The sequence below is a fragment of the Coturnix japonica genome, chromosome 12, assembly GCF_001577835.2.
Source record: "Coturnix japonica isolate 7356 chromosome 12, Coturnix japonica 2.1, whole genome shotgun sequence".
Lineage (NCBI taxonomy): Eukaryota > Metazoa > Chordata > Aves > Galliformes > Phasianidae > Coturnix > Coturnix japonica.
The window spans coordinates 10,642,388-10,657,872 of record NC_029527.1 but is presented as its reverse complement, the minus strand read 5'-3'; the positions used below and the strand labels follow the sequence as shown (position 1 = coordinate 10,657,872).

Genomic DNA, 15,485 nt, shown 5'->3' with positions numbered 1-15,485 from the left:
GTACTTTCAGTCAAGCAATGAAGAAGATAGTAGATATATTGTAGTAGATATCATCAAGCAATAGTAGCTTCCTTTAATGCAGCAGGCTTGCTATTTGTGGTTGTAAATCAGCTAATGCATCCAAATGATAGGTGTACGCTGACACTGCTGCTTGTAGCATCATCACACTGTTTATCAAGCATGAGAAAGTCATGGTGTCTCTGAAACCGTTGCACACTTTATAAATAGTGTGTATTCTGGGGAGTGTGTTTCTTTTTAAACTGGAAAATCACTTTTAGTAAAAGCACATTTGTAAGGATTGTACTGTAACGCTCCCAGTAGCACTCAGCTTTCTGTTTTGTTGAACTCTTCTAAGCCTTGTGTTTCACATTGTTACCAGCTTCAGGATTTTAAAAAGAAACTGAAGAATCTTTTTCTGCTTTCCTTAACAGAACCAGGATTGCATTTGAAGTAAAACTGCAGAAAACCAGCCGATCAACAGATTTCCGAGTCCCTCAATCAATATGCACCATGTTTAATGTCATGGTAGATGCCAAAGCTCAGTCAACAAAGCTTTGCAGCATGGAAATGGGCCAGGAGGTAAAAATGCAGGTTCTTCTTTTCACAGCTTTTAAAGGCAACGTAATGAAATTTCCTGTCTCCTGTTGTGCTGGGTTCAGAGATGTGTTATCAGTTGTGGATTTAGCCTTCCGTATAGAGGGTGCAGATGAATATGCAGGGCGTTGCTACCAGATAAATCTGATAAATTTATACACTCAGAATCCCAGTCTCTTCGGAATGATTTTTTTGAAAGGACTGTGGTGGGCATAAGGTACCTCTGAAGCTTGCTTAGTGTGAGACGACCATATGTATTAAATGATTAACCCCATTTTGGAGCCAGGTATCAGCAACAGACTTCTGTGTATGGCTGTTTTCTGGACACAAACACACGGAAAACAACAGTGCCAAGTCGTTGCCAAGACTCTTGAATGGAAAAAGAAATAAGAACTTACTTAAGTAGACTGAAATTCCATTGGTTGTGACTTCCTTGAATACAGGCTGTAACCAGCAAGATCCTGGATTTCTATTTTTTTTCATGACTGGTTGTTAATGGGGACGTTTTGGAGATCAAACTCATTCCAATAGCTTGAATGCAAGCTCCTTGCATTCATAAAATCTCCAGATGAAGTGTTTGCATGGCACAACTGCCTCTTTATTATAGCATGACCAGGACTTAATCTGCATCTTCCCCTGCTCACATGTAATGCTCAGTAATTACAGATCTGCCTGAGCTGCTGCAGGAGGTGTTGGGCATGGCAGCACTGAACCTGTGGCAAGCAGCACTTGCAGGGGTAAGAGGTTTTAACAGCAGAATTAAGAGACCTGCAAAGCAGATGTAAATTAGCAGTGCATAAGTTGCCATGTAGGGCTGCAGGATGGTGTACACTCTCCCTTTTTCTTTTCTTCCTTTTAATGTGTGTTTCTACACCCCATCAGTTTGCTTTTCATTTTGGCTACCGCTACCTCCCCTTCCTGAAGCTGCAGGTTGAGGTGCTTCTACAAGGCAGGGGTCATGGTAAAGGAACAGAGCTCTGCTTTTGGGCAAAGGGGCAAAATGCTTCCACTGCTCTCCCAGTCTCAGTGGTAACAATGGAACAGATGTTTTAGGGTCTTTATTGGGATGACATTTTGGCGTGGAACAGCCTTCTGGTTTTTCCTTGTTAGTACTGTACATGGGCAGGCAGACTTGGTGCACTTTATGCCCTCATTCTGGGGCTTCCTCCCACTCCGTGGCCTTTCTCTGAAGCTCACCTTCAATTCCGCTCACTTTATCAGATACTTGAATGCATTTTGAGAGCATTACCCTGTGAAACAAACACCCATCATTTCATTTCCATTTCCTTGTCTCTAAAGGCAGCTGTTAAAACATTTGGTAAACATACTTTACCATCTTAAATATTTATTTTTCCTCTGAATTTTTAATACATCTAAGGGGATAAATGTATGTATTAAATGTTTCTCAGTTGGTCTAGTATGTTTCTATTTAATATCTAAGGTCAGATGGTCCTTAGAGAAATACAACGTACACACAATCTGTTACATGACAAGGCAAGATACTCATCACATAAAGTCAAGTTGAATCATTGTAGTGCACTGATTACGGATTGTAATAATAGAGCTAATAGAAAGCCTCAGTGAACTCCGCCAGCAGCAGTGGCTGAGCTGAGCAAAGCAAACCAGTTGGGTGATCTTTAACCTCAGGTGTTTTCCTAGGTAATGCAGAGGGAGCTGTTAGGAAGGCTGGTTTAGGAGCCAGCTATCTCTGAACACTGTTCTGGGTGTCACTTATCAGTTGCCAGCACAGGGGCTGATCCAGATTTTGCGTCCTAATGGGAAGGTGTGGTCCAACCCCTTTGGACACTGCCTCTGGATTTGCCTAGGGCCCACTCCAGCTCTCAGAGCTGCATTTCTGTTCCATTAGTGCTCTTATTTGCTTTTTTAAGCATCCTTTTCTGGGGATGGAGAGGTGCAGGCTGGTGCCATCACATTTCATCTGACCACCTTGGTGCTGAGCCCTTCTTCCACCAGCCATCTCCCACACCTCCTTCATTTCTCCTCCATCTCCAGAGCCCTGGCAGCCCTCCAGCTGTTCTTGTTCTTTTCTTTCTCTCCTGCTCACCTTCCCAATCAGACCACCTGCAGTTTCCTTCTTGAGAAGTCAGCCAAAGATCTTCAATACACACACAAAATTCAGTTCCAGAAAGAAAACATGGTGAGGAAGATAAGCCCAATATACACTAAGCTCCTTTAGCATCTTCCTTAGCAAGTCCTGACCTTGTGTGTTGAGGACATCAGCAGCTCTCACCCATATCCAGCTCTTCCCAGTCCCTCTCAGCCTACAGCCAGGTCTCCAGCTGTGTCAGCTGTGCCAGGTCCATCTTCAAGCTGATAGGGCCTAACTGCATTAAATACTTGAATCATAGGCAACTGTGACTGCTACAAGGGACTCGTTATATGTCTCGACGTTGAAATGGAATCTCCAAATGCAAACACTGCTTGTTGGTTTATGTTTAGGTGGGAGCAGCCTGCCCTGCCCCAGTGGGCATGTAGGCAGCACCACAGACCCCTGCCCTGCTGTTGGACAGCCCATAGGGGACTGTCAGCAGATAGTTCATGTCCTGTTGTACTTGCTGCAAACACTACAGGCAGGAATCTCTGACATTGCAGTGGAAGGTTTTGTTCACATTTTGTTTTCCCCAGTAACTGTTTCTGTTGCTGTGCATGACGCTGTTATCATAACCACATCTAAAAGGTCCTTTGTTGTTTTTTGTTGATTTGATTTTTATTTGTCATTTATCTTCATATTTTCTTTTTCCTGTCTTTTTGCACTTTTCTCCTTATTTCTGTCCCCAACCATCTGAAAAGTTTGCTAAAGAGTGGGTAAGTGTGTCCGACTTCTTTTCTTCGTTCTAAATTCCCATGTTAATACGTTGTTGTCACAGACAGGAAAAAAAAGGAACAGTAGAGCAGTTCAGACTGCTGACAGACATTGAGACCAGCATCTAGCATTTGTAAAGCCCTCACAGTCTTCGTTCCCAAAGTCTGATTAGTATTTAAAGCAGATTTGTCTCTTTCAATGTGATTTGATGTTAACATTTTAAAACAATATTAATGCCAAGTGGTAATGAATATAGTGACTAGCACCAATGCTTGAAATGTTTGACTGAAAAATCAAATGTTTTGTGTTGGAAAGCAGTCATAATCAGCATTTTCTCAGTCCATTGAAAATAAGAATATACTGTATGTTTTCACTAATTAAATCTTGTATTGGAAACAGGTCTTTTCTAAATTAGTGGAAGACTGTATTTTAGTACCTATTCTAGCCATATTGCAGCTGATTGCAGCAGAGCTCCCAAGCTGAGGAAGGTTTGGCATGTGCAGAATTTGGGCTGCAGACAGACACAGAGCTGCTGCAAGCAGTGGCTGTGGTCACCAGTGCCGAGGTGAGCTGCAGGGCTGCTGGTGCACAAAGCTCTGCACTTGGTGCCATCTTTTGCATGAGAAAAAAAAAATAGTCTCCATTTGCTGGGTTTCTTTAAAATCTGTTTAGAGTCACTGAGAACAGCATTTGGACAAGTGCTTTGTTTTAACTTTGTACCTGCTGAACCTGACACATCACACACAGTGCTTTGCTGAAGTAGACTGCAGAGCACCACCTCGGTGGTTCAGCCCATTGAAAACTCCCAGTCATGGCAAAGCCTCCCCTCCCTTGTGTAGCTGTGGCTCCTGGAACTGCAGACATGCAGAGGAGGGAAGGGTTGCCCATATTCCACAAACTGATGGAGGATTTGCCTGGATTCAATGTCTCTAATTGTAAATAATCACAGGCCACTGTAGTAGGGCACATGAGAATCAGCTGCATAGTTCTTCAGGCTAATACTGCTGCAATGTTTATCTCAGGAAGAGACTGGTGACCATAAAGCTCTTGCCTATGATCAATGCTAATATTTTCCTCCACCTTTTCTTTTATTTTTCTTTAGCACCAGTACCATTCAAAAATAGATGAACTAATTGAGGAAACTGTCAAAGAAATGATAACACTCCTAGTGGCAAAGGTAACCTTCAGCTTCAGGTGAAGTGATTCACTGCTAACAATGCTTTTTAATATGTGTTTCCATTAAAATCTGACACATTAAGACGTTGAATTGGCTTCTTGTTTTTCACAGGAAAGATCATAAATCTCCCCAGCCTTTCATAGTGACTCTTTGATGATTAGGAACTGCATGAGTTGCATTACACTGTTAGCAGGATTGGCGTACTAGCCCAGAAGTGGTCTTAAATAATGGAATTTCTATCTGTGGGGTACCAGCATCAGCCCATGCAGTTGGGTGGCACAGCTGTGTAGACATTGGGTGTCACTCAGGCTGGTCACCGCCCCTGTGATCACCATAGGGACCCAAGATCACCATATGCTTTCCTAAGAAAGTAATTTAGAGGCAACAGTAGTGGGAAATGCATTCCCAAATGTCAGGTTTCATTGTTTGGAAATTGTGTTTTTTATCAGACTCAGCTCCTCTAGATCGGCTGCCAGCATTTCCCAAGGAGTGTTGTGTAGGTCTGGTGTGCTGTGCTAACACACGGGGTGCTGGGAGGTAGGGAGGAAGATGGCAGGGTGTTTTTTCCTGTAGTTTCAAACTTTCTGAGAACAAGTCATCCCTATTATACAGTGGAGACCTTTAAACATATGCCAGTTGGATTCTTCCACAAGAACAGCCATCTAGCTGCATGCTTGACACTGTGTACTGGAGCAAGGACCACCAGCTTCTTCCCTAGCAGAGGCTGTGCTGGTTGCCACATGCCACACTGCGCCCACATCCCATCCCCACGTCCCATGGCCCCATGTGCGAGGCCACGTTGTCCATCCCTTTGGCAATGCTGAGAGCTCCAGTGGCTTCTCTAAAGCCAAACCTGATTTGTACACCCTTGTTCAATTATTGAAAATAATCACTGTGTTTTTTGTGTTTGTAGTTTGTCACCATTTTGGAAGGAGTCTTGGCCAAACTGTCTAGATACGATGAAGGAACTTTGTTTTCTTCTTTCCTGTCATTTACTGTAAGTACAGACTGTATCTTCCATTCTTTGTTGGCTTTTTGTTGTTGTTTTTGGGGGTTTTTCCTTAATCTCCTGCTCTCCCAGGACTAGGTCAGCTACATAATAATTGTGCCATTCTGTGATACTTGGACTCTTGAAATTTCCCCATGAGCAGACAAACCTTGTGTTCAGTACTTGGATGCCTGAAAAGCATAGGTCATCATTTGTAGCATCGTGTAAAGATACGATCAGTTATCATTCAGGTTGGTGGAATTCATTCTGTTGAGGAAGCGTATGAAGCTGCACTGTAAATCCAAGTTCCCTAGTTAAAGAAGTTGCTTCATTGCCATCTCATGTGAATGAGGTTTGTGGCTTTTATTCTTCTAGACATAACAGTGAGCATTTTAAGAAACTAAATAAAGGAATTCTAGGGAGTGCCATTTTTCTTTCTAGAAGAGATATGGGGAAATACCCTACCCATAAGGTTATGGATAAGGAGCCTCTGATATCATGTTTCACCCCAGCACTGCAGATGCAATCCACAGCTCATCACATTGTGTATTTACTAGAAATATACTGGACAAGAATCTAGGCAAAACTGGCCTCAGTATCCTCAAGTATTTAGCAATCTGAACTGCATTCCAGAAAGGGTTTGGGACAGCTTTTTAAGGCAAACAGATAGTAGCTGATTTCCAAAGGTCTTCTGAAAGTGCAGGGCTACAGAATTTACAACAGCACTTTTTTTCTCTCATCTGGGCTGATAATGGAGAGTGTGTGGGGTTGCTTGGAAAGTTGCATTGAAATTCCCATATACCCCCAGGTCTATATTGTGAGTCCACCACCTCCCTGGGCAGCCTGTTCCAATGTCTCACCACTCTTTATGAGACTGATTTTTTCTTACTATCCAACTGAAACATCTCGTGGCACAACTGAAGGCCATCACCTCACGTTCTGTAGCTACCTGAGAGAAGAGGCTGAACCCCACCTCCCCTTCACTTCCTTTCAGGGAGTTGTAGAGAGCCATAATGTCTCCCCTGGGTCCCAGCAAGGAGCAAGAGACACTGCAGAGGGGCAGGGCAACTGGGCAGGGAACAGCTCTCACTTGGTCCCAGTGTTTGCTGTGTGTGCTGGTTAAGGAGAGGCTGAGGGACAGCCTTGACCTCTTCAGCACTGTGCTTGGGAAGCCTGTGCGGAGCATCTCCACTCCCTGCAACTCTCTGTGTTTAGCTTTTGCAGGGCTAAATACAGAAATTCTCTCTTGTTACAGCATGATTGCACCACCTCCCACGTTTTCCCTGTCTGAACAAATACAACAAAGTGTTATGGTCCAAGCCGCTGAGATCTAGGAAGCATTAGACTCCCACCCCCTTCTCCTGACTTCTTTCAGCGCGTGTTTTCCAGGCTCTCGGCAAGTGGCATGTAACCAGGGGTCTTGTGACAGACAGTTTTATCACCTAGTAGGCTCTCCTCATTTCCAATTCTTGCCTCGAAATTCGAGATAAAATTAATGCATCTGTTGTCCTAATAAATTCTCAGTAGCCACTTCCCCTCACGGAGCACTTTGAGGGGAAAATACCCTTCTAAATTTGGCCAGACTTTTTTTTTTCTTTTTAATTTTATTTCTGTGTGTTGCTACATTCAAGTGCATCTCAGCAGCAGCCCAGGCCCTGGATGGGTGTCTGCATGTGAAGCTCCACTGAGTCACAGGAATGACAGCTGCTAAAATTCCCTTTAATCTGGATGGCCTCCGTAGGCGGAGAATTACACCTACGGTAATTAAAACTAAAGACTGCATATTACCCGAGGGAGACAGAAGTAAAAGATCTTATTTTTGTTCTGCACAAAAATTGTATGGTAAACTGAGACGTTTCATGGCAAAGTCACATCATTTGTGAAAAACGGCAGCCTAGCAAAAATCACACAACATCCGGCAGTTTGGAAATCTCACTGAATGTAGCCAAATCTGAGTTCAAAGAAAAACAAGTAATTATTCTGATTAAAGGGGAGTGGGCAGGAGAAGAAGCTCAGTTTTGTTGTGGGTGGAGGGGGGGGATGGCAGGAAGCTGCCTGAGCTATTCTTGCTGCCTCTTGGCTTGGGGGAAGGAGAGGCGGTGGTACTGAACTGGGCCCAGCAGCGCTTCGATCCAGGTTTCCCCTGGCTGCCCCAGGAAGGAGCAGTGGGGATAAAAGCAGCTCTAGGATGAAGTGCCCAGGCAGCTGCTGGGAGCAGGCATACCTGTGAGTGAGATGAGCATCACCTCTTCTCAGGGAGCCAGTGCTTGGCACAAGTTGTATAGAGTCATAGAATCATTTAGGTTGGAAAAGACCTCTAAGATCAGATAGTTCAACCATCAACCCATCACTGCCGTGTCCACTAAACCCTCGTGCCACTTGAAAACCACCAGCTCCCTGTTTTGCCACTTGCTTGGCAACACATGGCTGGGACTTACCCCATGCCCCTCCATCCCTCTCTGCCCCCAGGAGCCAGCACTGGGGATGGCCCCATAGCCCCTCCTGCCCTCCCTGCACCTGCTGCCCAGGCACTGCGAGTGCTTGCAGCGTTCACCTCAGTAATTACCACCAGTCTGGTCTTTTGTATCGCCTCATTGTGCTTAATTATGCACCCCCCACACACACCATATGAGTACTTCCACCCACTCTCACATTCTGTCTCACACATACATTCATTCTCTCATTCGGGACACATAATTTATTCATCCCAAGATGCAACTGTGTGCGTGTTATATTTAGGCTGTTTTAATGGTAGCTTTAGAAATATTTAAAAGCAGGTGAGCTTTTACACCCAAACAAAGATGGCCGGCAATGCTTACCCTAATTAAAAGCAGAAGTGTTGTGGAAAATCCCAGCTAGACACTTTCTAGACACGGTGCCTTATGCTGCAGTGGTGAAAGGGTCTCTCTGGCCAGCTGGGAGCTGCTCAGTTGGAAAAGTTGGACCCGGCCTTTGGGGACACCCTGCCACGTGTGCCAGGCAACAGGCAACCGCATTTGGGGTCTGAAAGGCTCACAAGGACACCTCAGAGTGCAGGGTCCTCCCTGCAGTACCCTCCAGAAAATAGCATCTTTAAAAAGGGGAGAAAAAAGGTCATCAGGTATCCTCATGCTGCTGACAATGATCAGGAGGCTGAGAGGCTTTAGGGTGCTGTTCTGGTGCCAGAGCACCCCAGTTGCAAGGTGGGATGCATGAGGGCACAGTGCTTGTGTTGGAGCCCATGGCTGTGCCATCCTGCAAAAGAGACGTGGTGCTCATTGGGGCCACCCCTGCACCCTTAGGCACAGCTCCCATGGGGACAGTCATAGAGATACATGGCGCTGAGTGTGGAACAAGGCCACCCCAGGGCAGTAACAGTGTGTCCTGGTGAACCCCATCTTCTGCTGCTCGCTTAAGGAGAGGAGGGAGAAGCACAGCGCCCACACTCATCTGTTGCTATTAGAGCCTGTAGAGCAGGGAAGGTGCATGCCCCAAACAGTGACAAAAACACCACTCTTCCCTGTTATTTTAGGTGGGAAACATAATTTTTGTCATCCTTTTCCCCCTGCTCAGCGCTGCATCACATTGCAGCAGTTCAAAGGAAAAGCCTGAAAGCGTACCAATAGTGACTCTGTTCTTGTTCCTTTTACAGGTGAAGGCTGCTTCCAAATACGTGGATGTACCCGTAAGCACAATTTAAACAACTTGTATAGTAATTTGCTTTGTGCTTTGTTTTATGGCGTGTGTAGCAACCCATGTGGCACATTAACAGCCAGGGTTGAACCATTGGCCCTCACACTTCTAACATTTGAACTGGAAAGAATGTCTCCACTTACCCTCTTACAGAGACCTGTGAGGCTCTTTAGGCACTCCTTTGCAGGTGGTGTCCAAAAGGCACCACCGTTATGCAATTGGCTCGAATCACATTAATAATTAAAAAAAGAAAAAGAAAATAGTAGAAAATAAAAGCTGGAGCGGTGCATTCTGTTAATTCTTCATTTGGACTTGTGCAAATACAGAACAATTTCCAAACAAAAAGGTCCAGACATGTTAGAACTGAGCCAACACATGTCTAACACATTAGCTAATCTATTTTATTTGTGTTCTTCTAATGGTTGGTTTATTTCTCTCTATTAGAAAAGGAAATGACTCTATTATTAATTTTGGGAAATGGTGGTGATCTAACAACATGTGTTTGGGAAATTGTTAATGAAAATCATTTATTACTTCTTTTTTCTGTGATTGGTATAGAAAAATTCTGTATCATCAGCTCTGATTAGACTTTGATTCGTAAGGCAAAGAGACCTTGGTGTTCTTGGAGCGCTTAACTTGCCAGAAACAAACATTGAATTGGAGTTGAAGTAACATTTGTGAATGTTGGATGGAATAGGGAGTTACTGTTATGTTATAGGCAGAGGGGTGATTACAAATGAAGATCAGTCCTTAATAGAGCACATAAATCCTGCTTCGGTCCGTCTGGTTGGCACATGTCAGGAGTGATTCGGTTGAGTTTGGTGACCTGCACGTGTAGTGGGCAGGGGTCTTGTATGGATGCAGTTGGGCTGCATTTCTCGTATGACAAGGTGACAAATCTATTTTGCATCTTGGGCTGCATCTTCTGAGCTCTCTCTCCCACAGTAGATAGACTTTTCCAGTGAAGTGACTGCACCTTTAGTCCAGCATGGAGAAGACAAGCTCTGGAACACCAAGAGCTCTTGTTTGCTTTGAGATGTCCCAGCACAGACATCTGCATCTTGTTCTCTTTGAGCAGTAGAAACAAGTTACTGAGAGCATTGGAGGGAGGGGCCCAGAATATGTTGTTCATATCCTAGCAAATGTGGAGATCCTTTATTTGACACTCCTTGTCACTCAGGCGCATTTTAATATTAGTCACCACAAGTCTGAGCATAGAACTGTTCCCTGGGGCACCCAACATAGGAGATGATGTCAAGTCCATGTGGTCTCTCCCACACCGACGGCGGTTCTCTCCCACTTGCTCACTCGAATGTTTACACTGGTTCTGACAAAATCAGCAGCCAGCCCCACACAACTCCCACCCCACTGCCAGCCAGCACCACCATGCTGCTTCATGTCCCTGTTGTAGGGGAAAGAGGGGAAACGGCGTGGTTGAACAGATACCCACCAGTTAAATCTAGCTTGGCAGGCACTGCTGCTATTGCCGGACACAAAGCAATGCCTTCAGTGCCACCTTCCACGATCAGCCCGCTGAAAATTGCTTGAAAGTGTAACACTTGACTACTGCCACATTTGTTTGTCCTCATTGTTTTTCAAATTAATACCTTGTCATTGTTTCAGTAGGTGTTAAGAAATGTTACCAGCTTCCCAAGGGCCCAGCGCTGGCCCTTCGCTTGATAATTGTTTGCTTTGTATTGAAAAACTCCCTTCCTACTGCTTTCCAAACTGTCCTCATTTTCACCCTGGAAATTACACAGATGTGTTAACTAACTTCAATTTGCAGCGGCTGACAATCGTATCTTGCAGAGAAATGATACTCTGTGATCTGAGGTAAATCACAGTAATGGCAACTAATGACACTACTTATTAACAAACTTACAGTGTGCCATGGAAATTTAAGATTTTGTGGCAGCTCTTGTAATGAGTCGTGTTACAGCATTTTAATGGCTTTCCTTTGAGGTAAGTTGGATTTCAATCTATCAAGCGATGTGAACTCAGGATTATTGTTTCTTAAAGTATTTCCCCCACCACTGGCCTCAGTTCCCATTTTCCTTAGGGAAATGCTCTTATCCCTGTCTGGTGTCATTGCACGGCTCTGTGCTGGCATGGGCACGCTGTCCCCATCCCCATCACAGCAGGTAAGGAAGGGGTGAATTGCACGAGGACGGCAGGAGAGAGACAGAGGAAGAGAGGCAGTGCTGAGGGTACGTGGAGGAGCGGCTCCTGTGCTGTATTCATGGTTTTCTCTCTCTCTCTTCTCTCCCCATGCAGAAGCCGGGGATGGATGTTGCTGATGCCTATGTGACATTTGTCCGCCACTCTCAGGATGTCCTGCGTGATAAGGTCAATGAGGAGATGTATATAGAAAGGTTATTTGATGTAAGTAAATGCCTTCTCCTCCTTGGACACCAAGCAGGAGAGACCCAAAATGTGACAAAATAAGACAGGAGGATAAGTCACATTTTGAGAAAATTTATTGGTTATAGCTTTAAAAAATAAATAAATCCTTCCTTTCTTTCTGACTAAGGCTCGTATCTGCTCTCTGCCTGCTTTAAATCTCTACTCTAATGTACTGTGTCTTGGTCTGTCTGTGCCTGGATTTCAAGGGAACAGCATCTTCTAAGAGAGCCCTGACTATATTTAAGCTTGTGGAAAATCTCTCTGTAACGGCACATTTCGGTCATTGTTCTCAATGTGAAAATTGGAGCTCATTTGCTGAGGGCCATCTATATCTCCTGTGCACAACTCACAGTGTCTGTCACTGACGAGCTCTCCAAAACTGGCAGCAAATCATGTGTACCAGATTTTCATTTATAAGGGTAACCAGCACACTGCTGGTTTGGAGTGGACATTGCGAAGCTCCATTATATGGTGCCTGACACAGAGATCAGGTTCAGACATAGTTTCTGTGGTCTCAGCAGCATAGCAGGAGGCTGACCCAGATGTTTGGGATTTTCTCTTATTGCACGGGATAAATGCATTGGCCTGTGAGAGAACAGTGACCTGTGGTGCCCATTTGTTTTGGGTTTGGATGCATGTTAACCAATGTATGTTTCTGCTGCTACTGTTGTGTTACAGCCTTTCTGTCCTCCTAGCTGTTCTATAGCAAAGGTTTTCTGCTAATGGCCAGCCTGTAGCATTAGTGTCTCAGTCTCCTCTAGGGTATTTGTCCATACAGCGATTTCTGTTTGAAGCAGCTTCTGTTCCCCTCTCCTCCCTCCCCTCTCTCAGCAGTGCCATCTCCAGCTCCCAGCTCTGGCACTGTAACAATCTGACTTGCTTTCTCTACTCGCTCGTTTGCTTCCTCAGTGTGTAGGGAAATCTGCTTTCCTTCCAGCCAACCTCCTCCTTTACTCGATTTCTCTCTTTCTGCGCATTTTCTTTCCCTTGGAAACCTCTTCCTCCTTCTTAATTCCCCCTCTTTCTTTCCCCTGTGCCCTCCCAGATTAAAATGGAACTTATCTCTCATGTCAAATGTTTTATCACATTATATCAAGTGGCATGAATTAGAGTCAAATAATCTTACTGTGTACATCTACTAGCATGACCCATATCCACTGAGAACGCCTCATTCATGCACGGAGCACACCGCTGCTGCCGGCCCCGCGCAGAGCACAGCCCATCGAGCAGGCACGGGGAGGATCAAAAACAAGCCACAAAAACAAAAGCCTGTCGCTTCCATCTGCAGCAGGCCTTGCGAGTGCACTGCTCGCTTGTGGGGAAATGCATTCCACGAGCAGTTAGATTTCCAGAGCTCATCTGGACTGTTCTTTTTAATGCCCACACTGCCTTTTCCCTCATCGTTTCCCTATGATTCACAGTTGGTGTGTTTATACCCTTTGGGCCATTATTTCCAATTTTCCAAAAGCTGTAATTAGCACAAATATTGATTTCAGTTTGATCCGTTCGTACTTAGTTTTACCAAGCCGTGTTTTAAACAAATTAACAGTGACAACAACCAAAAAGAGCAGCTACCTTGGTGGAAAGCAAGAAGTGCAGAATCTTTCCTTCCTTCTCTTCTTCCCACGAGTCTCCCTGCTCCCTTTGGAGGGTGGTAACCTCAAGGTGGGACACCCACGCGATGTGCTTTGGGCTGAGGTTGGCACGGAGGGAAGGGACAGAGCTAGTAAGGAGCCCAGCAGAAACAAAGGGTCCTCAGGCTCTGCTGGTCCTGTTTCCCAAAGCAGTGGTAGGTGTGAGCTGTCTTTTTTCTTAAGATAGAGGGATAGCCACAAATGGTCTTTGTGGTGCTGAATTGGACTTGGGCCTGGTTTTGTTCTTGCTCCCTCCGATGCAGTTGTGGAGCAATGCTTGGTGTGGGGGTTCCTCTGAGCAGTGAGATTATTAGCACTTTGGAAGCTGTCTCCTCAGTGAGCTCAGTGCTTGCACCAACCAGGTGAGCCCTACTTTGGGCTGCCAGGCAACAGTGAAGTGCCAGTGGTGGGTAGACCCCTCTGACTGCAGTATAGGGCTCAGCTGCTTGTCTGTGCCATTAAAGAAAAGACCTATGTCTTTTGGGTGTTTTTTTTTTTTGGCTTTGAGCAGTGGAAGAGCAGCATTGCATGGTGTGAGGTTGACTCCTGCACACTCAGTGGGGTTTGCAACCCTGTGTTGTTCCCAGTTGCCCCATCTCCTTGCAGCTCTGCCCAGCATTTCCATTCATTTCCCTCTTTGTTTTCTCCCCTTAGCAGAGGCTGCAGGGTGCCATCTCCCACCACAAGCTGGGTTTATTCATGGCTTTGGGCATTTTATACTATTTCTTAGCTCCAAAGCCAGCTCTCCCTTCACCACTCCTTCTGTACTGCAGTATGGGACTGTACTGTTCGGGGGATATTGATGTTGGTGTTTGTGGGAGATTATTGCAATATTTCTGTGTGGTCTGTGCAGTAATCCTCTTCATTCTGCAAATTAGTCAGGGTTGGGTGGTGTGTTTTTTTTTCCCCCAAAATAGAGTCATCGTCTTAATTTTAAAAAATCTGTATTCTTGGGATCATTGAACGAACAGATTGATCGTGGAGTTCTGCTGGTAATCAAAACCTAACTAGCTTTTTGGCAGTGCTGTTTACTGCAGAGTAACATGACTTATTTACTTGGCCTGGCTCACTAATTTGATAACATTTAAAGCTAAAACACAGTAATAAGGCCCCGTTGGTACAGAGCACTGGTAGATGAGGAGTTTAAGAATAGAACTGTGGCATGCAGCCCTTCCACGAGGTTCTGTGTGCTTTGGGACTGAGCCGCTGCGATGCTTTGTAGCAGCACAGGGGGATCTCAAACTCTGTTTGGTGCTGATGGAGCACCAAAACCACATCCTTGTTTCCAGAGAGATGGGGATGAAGCTGAAGAATGGGGGCATTTAAGGGTGATTTGGATTCTTTGACCAGTCACAGAATTCAGCTCCCCTTTAGCTCTGGGCACTCATGTTCTGTAGGACTGGAGTTCATGCACCCATGGTTTTCTCTGAAGGCAACTGGAGCTGTGCTTGCAAGGGCTGTGCTGCAGTGGAAGTTGCTTATACGCGTGCATGTCTGTGCGCCCTTAGGTGCACACAACACAGATTTCAACCCGCCAGAGCGTAAGTGACGCAGAGGGTGAATGGCTGAAAAGTAGACAGTGTGGGTGCCAACCTCATCAGTTGGTACACACAGCTGTGACACAGAGCAGGAGCACTCCCTGCCCGGCCGCGGGTGAGCATCACATAGACAAAAGGCTCCGAGTGCCGGCGAGCCGCCCGCCATCCTCCACTTCCAGCATCCCGCCGCAGTCTCTGAATAGCGCAGATGGCATTTTTCTCTCTGATGATTAATGCAATATCTTACCAAAAAAAAAAAAAAACAACAAACCCCACCAACAAAAACATGCTTTTGATATGAGAGATCAAAACACCCAGAGAAGCTCCTCTAAGATTGCAAGGACCTAAAAAAAAAAATTAATTTATTTTTTTCCTCCTTGTACTTCTTGAAGACACCAGCCTGAGTAGAAGATAAGGATTAAGGCAGATATGCTTAGCGTCGCTTCATCTGCTTAAATCTAGCAGTCCCTGAGATCAGTGATTAAAAAGCCATCTCTGACTTTGATGAAATCCACTGCCATGGTAATTCTGTGCCTCTGATAGCTTTCTTATGGGTCCCACGTCTGCCTAAACCGGACATGGAAAACATTTCACTGGAGATGATACATGGATTATATGGGTCAATTATACACTTAATCTGCCTTCTGGGGATTAA

At 45.1% G+C, this 15,485-nt stretch overlaps 1 protein-coding gene across 18 annotated transcripts in view; it reads left to right on the top strand.

The window, feature by feature from the left end:
* The window catches only part of CADPS (calcium dependent secretion activator), a 168,919-nt gene that overhangs the window by 140,809 nt on the left and 12,625 nt on the right, over positions 1–15,485 (top strand). For all 18 annotated transcript variants that reach the window (XM_015875155.1, XM_032447316.1, XM_015875147.1 and 15 more), the window contains 5 exons: positions 432–579; positions 4,521–4,595; positions 5,509–5,592; positions 9,215–9,247; positions 11,530–11,637. In XM_015875155.1, coding sequence (XP_015730641.1) covers positions 432–579; positions 4,521–4,595; positions 5,509–5,592; positions 9,215–9,247; positions 11,530–11,637 — 448 coding nt within the window. The remainder of the gene's footprint in view (positions 1–431; positions 580–4,520; positions 4,596–5,508; positions 5,593–9,214; positions 9,248–11,529; positions 11,638–15,485) is intronic.